Source organism: Oncorhynchus gorbuscha, linkage group LG21, assembly GCF_021184085.1.
Source record: "Oncorhynchus gorbuscha isolate QuinsamMale2020 ecotype Even-year linkage group LG21, OgorEven_v1.0, whole genome shotgun sequence".
NCBI classification, from domain to species: domain Eukaryota; kingdom Metazoa; phylum Chordata; class Actinopteri; order Salmoniformes; family Salmonidae; genus Oncorhynchus; species Oncorhynchus gorbuscha.
This window is the reverse complement of record NC_060193.1, coordinates 43,615,421-43,627,618: the sequence shown is the minus strand read 5'-3', so window position 1 is coordinate 43,627,618 and position 12,198 is coordinate 43,615,421. Positions and strand designations below refer to the sequence as shown.

Below are 12,198 nucleotides of genomic sequence, written 5' to 3'. Positions count from 1 at the left end.
CGTCTCCAGACTCTGTCACGTCTGTCACGTGCTCTGTGTGAACCTGCTTTCATCTGTGAAGAGCACAGGGCGCCAGTGGTGAATTTTCCAATCTTGGTGTTCTCTGGCAAATGCCAAACGTCCTGCACGGTGTTGGGCTGTAAGCTCAACCCCCACCTGTGGACGTCGGGCCTCATACCACCCTCATGGAGTCTTTTTCTGACTGTTTGAGCAGACACATGCACATTTGTGGCCTGCTGGAGGTCATTTTGCAGGGTTCTGGCAGTGCTCCTCCTGCTCCTCCTTGCACAAAGGCGGAGGTAGCGGTCCTGCTGCTGGGTTGTTGCCCACCTACGGCCTCCTCCACGTCTCCTGATAGCGCCTCCATGCTTTGGACACTACGCTGACAGACACAGCAAACCTTCTTGCCACAGCTCGCATTGATGTGCCATCCTGGATGAGCTGCACTACCTGAGCCACTTGTGTTGGTTGTAGACTCCGTCTCATGCTACCACTAGAGTGAAAGCACCGACAGCATTCGAAAGTGACCAAAACATCAACAAGGAAGCGTCGGAACTGAGAAGTGGTCTGTGGTCACCACCTGCAGAACCACTCCTTTATTGGGGGTGTCTTGCTAATTGCCTATAATTTCCACCTGTTGTCTATTCCATTTGCACAAAATTACTGTCAATCAGTGTTGCTTCCTAAGTGGACAGTTTGATTTCACAGAAGTGTGATTGGCTTGGAGTTACATTGTGTTGTTTAAGTGTTCCCTTTATTTTTTTGAGCAGTGTGTGTGTATATATATATTATATATAACTGAGATCATATGACAAATCATGTGACACTTCGATTGCACACAGGTGGACTTTATTTAACTAATTATGTGACTTCTGAAGGTAATTTGCTGTTTCCTGAAGTCCACAATCATCTCCTTTGTTTTGTTGATGTTGAGTGAGAGGTGTTTCCTGGCACCACACTCCCAGGGCCCCCACCTCCTCCCTATAGGCTGTCTTGTCTTTGTTGGTAATCAAGCCTACTACTGTTGTGTCATCTGCAAACTTGATGATTGAGTTGGAGGCGTGCATGATCATGTAGTCATGGGTGAACAGGAAGTACAGGAGGGGGCTGAGCATTCACCCGTGTGGGGCCCCAGTGTTGAGGATCAGTGAAGTGGAAATGTTGTTTCCTACCTTCATCACCTGGGGGCGGCCCATCAGGAGGTCCAGGACCCAATTGCACAGGGCGAGTTTAAGACCCAGGGCCTCAAGCTTATTGATGAGCTTGGAGGGTACTATGGTGTTGAATGCTGACCTGTAGTCAATGAACATATAGGTATTCCTCTTGTCCAGGTGGGGTCGATGTAGGTGTCTGTGACGTGGCTGGTTTTTCTTTTGTAGTCTGTAATTGTCTGTAGACACTGCCACGTACATCTCGTGTCTGAGCCTTTGAATTGCAACTTCACTTTGTCTCTATACTTACATTTCCCTTGTTTTATTACCTTGCTGCGGGAATAACTACACTGTTTGTATACGGCCATATTCCCAGTCAACTTTCCATGGTTAAATGCGGTGGTTCGCTCTCAGTTTTGCGCGAATGCCGCCATTTATCCACAGTTTCTGGTTAGGGTAGGAATTAATAGTCACAGTAGGTACAACAGTAGGTACAACATCTCCTATGCATCTCCTATTACTTATAAACTCACTCACCGAATCAGTGCATAAATCAATATTATTCTCTGAGGCTACCCGGAACATGTCCGGGTGATCAAAACAATCTTGAAGTGTGGATTCCGATTGGTCAGACCAGCGGTAAATAGACCTTGTCACGGGTACATCCTGTTTGAGTTTCTGCCTATAGGAAGGGAGGAGCAAAATGGATTTGTGGTCAGATTTGCCAAAGGGAGGGCAGGGGTGATGTTTGCATCACGGAAGATAGAGTTGCAGTGATCCAGTGTTCTGCCAGGGCAAGTACTACAATAAATATGCTGATACAATTTAGGTAGCCTTGTTCTCAAATTTACTTTGTTAAAATCCCCATCTACAATAAATGCAGCCTCAGGATATATGGTTTCCAGTTTGCATAAAGTCCAATGAAGTTCTTTTGGAGGGGGATATACACGGCTGTGACAATAACCGACGAGAATTCTCTGGGGAGATAATACGGTCTACATTTAATTGTGAGGAATTCTAGGTCAGGTGAACAAAAGGACTTGAGTTCCTGTATGTTGTTACAATTACACCATGAGTCGTTCATCATGAAACACACTCCCGCCCTTCTTCCTGGAGAGATGTTTATTTCTGTAGGCACGACGCACAAAGGATCCCGGTGGCTGTACCGACATATCCCGGGAGTTCTATGTTTCCGTGAAACAGAGTATGTTACAATCCCTAAAGTCTCTCTGGAAAGCAAACCTTGCCCTAATTTTGTCTACCTTGGTGTCTAGACTGGACGTTAGCGAGTAATAAACTCTGAAGCGGTGGGTGGTGTGCGCACCTCCGAAGTCTGACCTGAAGGCCGCTCCGTCTACCTCTTCTGCAGCGACCTTGTTTTGGGTCATCCTCTGGAATCAGTTCAGATGCCCTGGGTGGTTCGGACAAAGGATCCGCTTCGGGAAAGTTGTATTCCTGGTCGTAGTGTTGGTAAGTTGACGTCACTCTGATATCCAATAGTTCTTTCCGGCTGTATGTGCTAACACTAGTTAGTGTTACTGCATTAATATCTGCCCTTGAAGGGTGGAACAGGGGTTTATGTAACATGAGTGTATGTAGTGATTGGCCTTCCAAAATCGTAAACCTCCTTTTTTATGTAATTTTATTTAATCTGTTAAATAAAATACCAAATCCAACTCCATTTGATGTCCTTCAAAAATACAGTATTTTAGCCTGGCCTTTTCTTCTGCGGAATATGCTTCAAATCCGGTTGATTTAAGAAAAATTCTCCCCTTCACCTGTGTGCCAGGTGTGTCTGTCAGTCTGTTTGTTCTCTGTCACTTCTGACCCTGCATTGGGCTATGCCCTCCCTCAGACCGCATACCTCTGCTATGACATCATGTGCGGTGGTGCACTAGCCCCAGCCCTAGGCGTCTAGCCTGTCTGTCTTATAAGGGGCGTTCCACCACAACAGGAGCTTGCCAAGTGACCAGATTATGTAGATAAATCCACCTTGCAGCCTAGCCTATGTTTCTCTCTCTCGGACTGTCCTGTTCAAGACCCTGGGTCACAGGGAAACACTCATCACCACCAAAGACAATAAGAAAAGTTTGAGGGAGGAACTAGGTCAGAGGGACAAAACAGCCTTGCCCCACCCTCATTTGCTTGGTATGTGCGAGGCATGAGTGTCTGTGAGTCAGTAAGTGTGAGGCTAGCTCAGAATGTGTGACGAAGCTCTTGTGTGCCTCTCGGGCGACGTGAATGAAGTGTAGGATGATGAATCACTGTGGAACAGCATGGTAATCTGCTCTGCCTTTTCTCTGCTCTTTCTGCCTGGAGGACAGAGAGCGAAGCTGGTAGCAGCGTCAGTGCACTGCTGGCCTGGCTTTGCTCTTACGAAACAGAACCTCTCAAAGCTCCGGAAACAGTCACTACTCCCATAATTAACGCACACGAACAAGCTTCTTTTCTTTTTTTCTTTTTTTTACCAAACAGACACTGCCTAGTATGTACATGTCATGGGAAATTACTTATTTTTTTATGAACAGAGAGAACAATACAGTGCCTGTGTCTCCTTGTCATTGAAATGTTTCAGCCTGCTTGGGGCTCCCACTGTGAGGGCTGTATGGGAGGAGTGGTCTGGCTCTGATTAAAATACTCTTGGGGGGGTGTGTGTTTGTGTCTGTGTGTGCTGCTCCCTTCCCCCATGTCTTTGTTTTAATGATACTCCGGCTATGGCTGTCCTTTCTCACCATGCCGTTTACACAGCTGGGACATTGCCTCTCTTCAGTTCCCTCTCCCGCTATCTTCCCCCCATCTTTGTATCTAAGGCACTACATACCCTGGTTCGATTCCAGGCTGTATCACAACCGGACATTATTGGGAGTCTCAGAGGGCGGCCCACAATTGGTCCAGCGTCGTTAGGCCATCATTGTAAAGAAGAATTTGTTCTTAACTGACTTGCCTAGTTAAATAAATAAAATCTCATTCATCCACTTTATAAAAAGATGAAGAGGGCCCTTCTGTCCCCCTTCTTCCCCTCTTGTGACAGCCACCCCAGGATGTAGCTAGGCCATTTTAAGGCCAGAGTTCTGCCTAATCAAAATCAAATAAAGTGTTGTCACGTGCTTCGTTAACAACAGGTGTACACTAACAGTGAAATGCTTCCATGCGGGCCCTTCCCAACAATGTAGTGAGATATTTAATCTCTTTTTTTATTTTATAATAGAAACATAGAAAAAATAATAACACAAGTAATGATAACTTTGCTATATTGACGGGGTACCAGTACCGAGCCAATGTGCATGGGTACAAGGTAAATTAGGTATATATGTAGATGTAGGGATAAAGTGACTAGGCAACAGGATAGATAATTAACAGTAACAGTCAAAATAGTTACTGCAAAAAGGGTCAATGCAGATATTCAGGATAACTATTGGTTAACTGTTTTAACTATTTAGCAGTATTATGGCTCGGGGGTAGAAGCTGTTCAGGGTCCTATTGGTTCCAGACTTGAACCAAAAAGCTCCTTAACAGCTTCTACCCCCAAGCAATAAGACTGCTGAACAATTAATCAACTGGCCACCCGGACTATTTACATTGACACCCGCCCCACCTTTGTTTTTACACTGCTGCTACTTGCTGTTTATTGTCTATGCATAGTCACTTTACAAATGACCTGGACTAACCGGTACCCCCTGTGTATAGCCTCGTTATTTATTTATTTATTTATTTTAAACTTTCGTTTTTGTAAATATTTTGAACTGTATTGTGGGTTAAGGGCCTGTAAGTAAGCATTTCACGGTAAGGTCTACCGTGAGTTATTTAGCAGACACTCTTATCCAGAGTGACTTACAGGAGCAATTAGGTTTAAGTGCCTTGCTCAAGGGGCGGTAGGGTAGCCTAGTGGTTAGAGTGTTGGACTAGTAACCGAAAGGTTGCAAGTTCAAATCCCCCGAGCTGACAAGGTACAGATCTGTCGTTCTGCCCCTGAACAGGCAGTTAACCCACTGTTCCTAGGCCGTCATTGAAAATAAGAATCTGTTCTTAACTGACTTGCCTAGTTAAATAAAGGTCAAATAAAATAAAGGGCACATCTACAGATTTTTCACCTTTTCGCTCTTAACAGCTCGGCTACCTGCTGCCATCGTCGTCGGTGATCATCGTCGTCGGTGATCTGGCCTACCAGTGTCCAGTTCAGAGGGAGGTGTTTAATCCCAGAGTCCATAGCTTCGTGATGAGCTTGGAGAGCTCTGTTGTTGAACGCGGAGCTGTAGACAATGAACAGCATTCTCATGTAGGTGTTCCTTTTGTCCAGATGGGAAATGGCAGTGCGGAATGCAATAGCAATTGCGTCATCTGTAGAGCTGTTGGGTGGTATGTGAATTAGTTGGTCCACAGTGTCTGGGTTGATGGTGTTGTGAGCCATGACCAGCCTTTCAAATAATTTATTGGCTACAGATGTGACTGCTAAGGTGTGCTAGTCATTTAGACAGGTTACCTTTGCGTTCTTGGGTCTGCTTGAAACATTACAGACTGGGTCAGGTAGAGGTTGAAAATGCTCTGAGTATGCATCCTGGTAATCAGTCTGTCCCTGCGGCCTTGTGAATGTTTACCTGTTTAAAGTCTTACTCACGTCAGCTACAGAGAGCGTGATCACATATTCATCCAGAACAGCTGGTACGCTCATGCAGGGTTTAGTTTTGCTAACCTCGAATTCAGTGTTGTTAACCAGATGACAATCCACCCATACATAATGGTTGTCTCAAATGGCACCTTATTCCATTTATAATGCACCACCTGACCAGTAAGCAATGCACTATAAAGGGAATAGGGTGCCTTTTGGGATGCACCCCACGACAACCATTTGTCTGTCAGTGCAACACCATTGACCGACTCGCTGTACTTTACAGACAAGTGATGCATTTAGGCCTATCAACCTATTACCAAACAAGTCTCTATTGCAAAATGTTAACCTTGTCTGTTAACAACTTGCTGCCTGGCCTGCCCTCCCTCTGAGGAAAGGAATAGAAAAAAGGCATAGAACATGAAGCTGCTTTGGGAGATGGAGGAGAGGAGAGGATATAGACACAGTTGTGGACTTGTTGACTGTTCCGGACCTTCCTGTCTTTCAGGTGTTTGCAGCGAGGCTGCAGTTGACTGACCCACTGAACAATGGCTCATTTTCCCACGCCCTTCGGAGGTGAGTGCCACCCAACCAGATTGACAACCGTCTGTGTGAGTCACAAGCGTGCCTGTGTGTCAGAGAAATGTCTGTGCGCGCAGCTGCGTGTGTCCTGATCTCCCTCTACACATGGGTTATTGAGAGTTATACTGTAACTTCAGCACGAAGGAAGGGCCACTATCAAGTTATTACTCCCAGGTGGTGGAAGCCTGCCTGCTGGACCGCAATGGCTGCATCCCTAATGCCACCCTTTCCCCTACATTCCTCAACATCAACTCTGAACCTCAAAGCCAGTTCCACTGTTCCCCTTTAATCAGGGACTGATTTAGACAGACACCAGGTGGGTGCAATTGGTTATCAGGTTAGAACAGAAAAGCAGCAGGAGCCGTACCTCGTAGAGTAAGAGTTGTATACCCCTGCCCTACATAGCGCACTATATAGGGAATTGGGTAGCATTTAGGATACAGCCATGGTGTATGGTGGACTTAACCACACACACACACACACACACACACACACACACACACACACACACACACACACACACACACACACACACACACACACACACACACACACACACACACACACACACACACACACACACACACACACACACACACACACACACACACACACACACACACACACACACACACACACACACACACACAGGCCAGGCGAGAGCTTCAACTGATCTTTCTCTCTCTCAGGAGGTCTGGATGCCTGGGTGATCTCTTTGGACGAGCGAGCCAAACATGACCAGCAGTTTGTCAGCCTGGCCCCCTCACCAGCTGGCTACATCACAGGTTAGCTTTATTCACAGCAAGGGAGGGGATGGACAAACGAAGGGAAAGAGCGGTGGAGGACAGTCTTTGCAGTACATCATGTCAGGCAGAAGTTGCTTGAAGATAGCAGAAGGTCACTTCATAAGGGCCTTCTCTTATATTACACACAGAGTACCAGGTGAAGGGTTAGTGCTTCTTTATCTGTATTGCTCGCTGTTTGGGTTTTTAAGATGGGTTTCTGTACAGCACTTTGACATCGGCTGATGTAAAAAAGGTCTTTATAAATAAATCTGATTGAATGAAGCCTGGTGGACTGAGTCTAGGGCAGGCCTTGAAGTGTTTCATTCCCTACAGCCCACACCGTAGCAAGCCACGTCATTCTCCACTTTTCTCACTTTCAGAAAGGACATTTCAGTCACTCACACTCACTCATATTATTATCTGATACCATTACCTTGGGTGTTTTGATGTGCAACATAACATTGCAGAACCTCCTCACACAATTTTCGAGAAGTGTTAGTGCTTGTTTCACTCTGCTACTTCAGCAACAAGAATTGCTGATTGTGTTCAATTTGAAATCATTTGCCCTATGATTCCCCTTGAAAGAGGAACCAACTGGCCTTTTCTCTCTGCGTTTGAATAGATATATTCATAATGGTGTACAACAGACTCGACAGTATTATAATGTAATTTTCCCTTCTCATTGTCCGTAGGTGACCAGGCCAGGAATTTCTTCCTGCAGTCAGGCCTGCCCCCTCCCATCCTGGCACAGATATGGTGAGTGTCTCCTCTCACTCCATCTCTCCAATTCTTAACTCAATCTGCTGCTAATGTCAACCACTGTTGTCTCTCTCTCTTTGCCCTTCTCCGGTTTTTGTCGTTCTCCTCCCTCTGTCTTCCACTCCAGTTTCACTCATTCCTTCTTTCTCTCCTTTTATTTTCCTCTCACCCCTCCCTCGCTCTTCAATTGCTTTATTGACATGACATCCGCACGGACATCTTGTGAACAACAATGATAATAATCAGCATAATCAGTGTAATCAAATCTTTACTTTCTCCCTCTCTTGCTCTCGCTCCCTCTCTCAGGGCCCTAGCCGATATGAACAATGATGGGAAGATGGACATGCACGAGTTCTCCATCGCCATGAAGCTGATCAAGCTCAAGCTGCAGGGTCACCCCCTGCCCCCCTCTCTGCCCCCCTCCATGTTGCAGCCGCCCCTCACCCTGCCCCCGCCACCCACCGCACCCTTTGGTAAGGGATTAGACAGGGGCAGGGTGCATCTCAATAATCTTAAGGGGCTTCCTTTTTCTCCATCTGCACTGATCTGTACAGCAGGATAGGTAAAAGCAGTGTGGTGGATGCAACAAAACAAAAAACAAAAAAGTACATCTTTGACCTGTCCACTTGTTCTTTCAGATCAATGCAGGTGATGTACAAGAGACTAGGAGTGTGTGCCACTAGGCTATGAGATATACCCATGTTACTCTCCCCATGGCCACCATTAACTAAATGGACTTCAGAGTGCTCAAAGCCAACTCTACCATATCATCTGCACCATCTATGTTCATACAGTTGAAGTCGGAAGTTTACATACACCTTAGCCAAATACATTTCAACTTAGTTTTTCACAATTCCTGACATTTAATCCTAGTAAAAATTCCCCTTCTTAGGTCAGTTAGCATCACCACTTTATTTTAAGAATGTGAAATGTCAGAATAATAGTAGAGAGAATGATTTATTTCAGCTTTTATTTCTTTGATCACATTCCCAGTGGGTCAGAAGTTTACATACACTCAATTCGTATTTTGTAGCATTGCCTTTAAATTGTTTACCTTGGGTCAAACGTTTCGGGTAGCCTTCCACAAGCTTTCCACAAGAAGTATAGTGAATGTTGGCCCATTCGTCCTGACAGAGCTTGTTTAACAGAGTCTGTAGGCCTCCTTGCTCACACACACTTTTTCAGTTTTGCTCACAAATTTTCTATAGGATTGAGGTCAGGACTTTGTGAAGGCCACTCCAATACATTGACTTTGTTGTCCTTAAGCCATTCTGCCACAACTTTGGAAGTATGCTTGGGGTCATTGTCCATTTGGAAGACCCATTTGCAACCAAGCTTTAACTTCCTGACTGATGTCTTGAGATGTTGCTTCAATATATCCACATAATCTTTCCCCCTCATGGTGCCATCAATTTTGTGAAGTGCACCAGTCCCTCCTGCAGCAAAGCACCCCCACAACATGAAGCTGCCACCCCCATGCTTCACGGTTGGGATGGTGGTCTTCAGCTTGCAAGTCTCCCCCTTTTTCCTCCAAACATAACAATGGTCATCATGGCCAAACAGTGCAGTTGCAAATCGTAGTCTGGCTTTTTAATGGCGGTTTTGGAGCAGTGGCTTCTTCCTTGCTGAGCGTCCTTTCAGGTTATGTCGATACAGGACTCGTCTTACTGTGGATATACGTACTTTTGTACCCGTTTCCTCCAGCATCTTCACAAGGTCCTTTGCTCTTGTTCTGGGATTGATTTGCACTTTTCGCACTTTTCGTCATACGCAAAGTAGATGTCCTAATCGACTTGCCAAAACTATAGTTTGTTAACGAGACATTTGTGGAGTGGTTGAAAAACTCGTTTTAATGACTCCAACCTAAGTGTATGTAAACTTCCGACTTTAACTGTAGCTAGATGTTTCACTGGGGCAATTTAAAACCTTTAACTTCCTATTATCTCACAGCACAACCGTGTTGTTTCTGGTATTTGAACAGGCAACGCCCTGGGTCGATATTTGGTTGCTTCCCCTGACAACCAGGGCATTTTGCTGTGCACTGCCTGTTTATGACCAGGCTAATGTTGTTAATGTTCAAGTGAATCAGTCAGAACTCAGCACTTGTAGACTCATCGGCTTTGGGTGAGTGGGGAAAGTAATAATAATAAACAGTGTTAAAATAATAGGCTTTTCAATAGAGAATGAATGGAGGTCTGTTGTCTTATGTTTGTCTGACATACCTTACTTCATTCTACCCTGCAGGAATGCATGGTTTAGGGGTAATGCCAGGCCTCCCAGCTGTCCCTCCATTACCCATGCCCCCTATGCCAGGGGTGGGTATGTCCCCCCCTCTGGTGTCGTCGGTTCCCCCGTCTGTACCCCCCATGGCCAACGGAGCGCCAATGACGGGCTTCTCCCACCCAGGTATGGCCCAATCAGCATCGCCGTAAGACACACCACTTATAATTCAAAGCAGAGTTTTAGTGAATGACAGTGAAGCCCTCTGGCAATGTTTCAGAGCATCTCACTTTGTTGATTTAATCCTTTCTCAACCTCTTTTTGTGACCCCATCTCTCTCGGTCTCTTTCTCTCCATCTCTGTCTCTGTCTCTCAGCCACCACACTCAACAAAAGCTCTTCTTCCAACCGCTCCGGTGCCAAGATGCAGGGCCAGTCTTTTGAGACTTCTAGGTGAGTCACGGCACCCACTTGGAAGAGCACCCACTTGGAAGAATGGCCCCTGCTCATTGAGCCCAAACTCAAAGGGACAAATGTAGCTGTGTTTGTGCTTAGACACCGAGCCTTTTTTTTTTTGAACACACAACAGGCTAGCTCATTAAAATGCCGTCACATCACTTTTAGATGAGATCCCTCTGTTAAAAAGAGATGCACAGCCGACGTCCCATGTTGTCAGTTGAAGAGCAATTCTTCTGTCCAGACCGCTTTGCTTTCTAACGTTACACAAAAATAACTTAATGTTTCAAGTACATTTTTTTTCAGAAGTTAACCCTTTACACTTGTGAGAGTTGGTCTATATGGATAAATTGAAATGTTTCTTGAAGAAGAAATATGAAAATCATATACATAAGCATGGTAGCAATTGAAAGGGAACCGTTTGGAGATTATTGGAAAATGATTCGACCAAAGTTGAGGACACAAACGAGACTCAGTCCAAACGTTACACTGTTGATTTTATGTGCATTTTACATCTACTGTACTTTTCGCTGCATTTGTTGACAACTAAATGTGAAAATACTCTGGATACATTCAGTAACGTGATGAGAATATTCTTGTTAAATGTGGGCTAGGTGCAACATAAGACGACACATTTAAGGGTTTGAGTGAGAAGACTAACTGGTGTCTCCAAGTGGCGCCACACACCTCTTCCTAAGTTGTTTCAATGCACTTTTGTGACTCAAAGAAGAGTCTTCAACTATAATGTGCTTCAACTATAATGTACAGTAGACATTCTGTTCAGAACAACCCGGATATAAAACCATGTCATCTTGTAACTGTACATTAAACATCGTGATCATAAACGTTGACACTGTATGACGTGAGTTTTATGTTATGGAAATGTGAAGTGCACATTTGTACTCACAGGTGTTTTGGCTTGCTTGTATGATGTCAAAGCGGTATTTCTTATCCTCAACATCTCATCTTTCTAAATATATCAAGTCTTCTTCATTTCCAGCATTTCCCTCACTCGGACAACAAAACATTTGCAAAAGTTGCGGGAGGGATTAGTGGGAGGGATGTGGGGCAATTTCTTATCTTGTGCGGCGTAAGTTCAGAACATCTGTGAGTCAAAACCCATACAGCGTTGTGAAGCGTAGAGCCTGCGCTCTAGCGTCATGTATAGCATGTTACTGTACAGCCACTGTGTTCCAATTTAGGTGCTTATCAGTGTCCAAACCCGAATACCGGTACGAGTGTAAAGGTTTATCATGGAAATTTGTCTTCGTCTTAAAGGCAATTTCCAACTGGCTCCGACACAGACAGCAAAGCAAAAACACACAACTTAACACAACAGTACTATAAAAAAGAAAAAGGAATAGATACAAGCAGATGTGAGGCATCATCAAAAAGTCTGTTTAAAAATACGCATTTAATAAGATATTGTCTCCCCCCCTCTCCATCTTAGCTCCCCTGTGCCCCCCCAGCCTCCCACTGACTGGGCTGTTCCCAGCTCGTCCCGGCTAAAGTACCGGCAGCTCTTCAACAGCCACGACAAGATGATGAGCGGCCACCTCACCGGTAAGACCTTGTCTGTCAACAATACACACTGCTGGTTTGTCCAGTCCACATCAGCGGTTTCTCAAAAAAGCGAATGT

General features: G+C 45.1%; 1 protein-coding gene across 1 annotated transcript in view; it reads left to right on the top strand.

Annotated features, from left to right (window-relative positions):
• Positions 1-12,198, top strand: part of itsn1 (intersectin 1 (SH3 domain protein)) — a 70,365-nt gene that overhangs the window by 14,180 nt on the left and 43,987 nt on the right. Inside the window, 8 exon segments of the mRNA XM_046318369.1 lie at positions 2,426-2,621; positions 6,266-6,333; positions 7,029-7,124; positions 7,817-7,880; positions 8,190-8,356; positions 10,128-10,289; positions 10,480-10,555; positions 12,009-12,121. Coding sequence (XP_046174325.1) covers positions 6,306-6,333; positions 7,029-7,124; positions 7,817-7,880; positions 8,190-8,356; positions 10,128-10,289; positions 10,480-10,555; positions 12,009-12,121 — 706 coding nt within the window. The 5' untranslated portion in view covers positions 2,426-2,621; positions 6,266-6,305.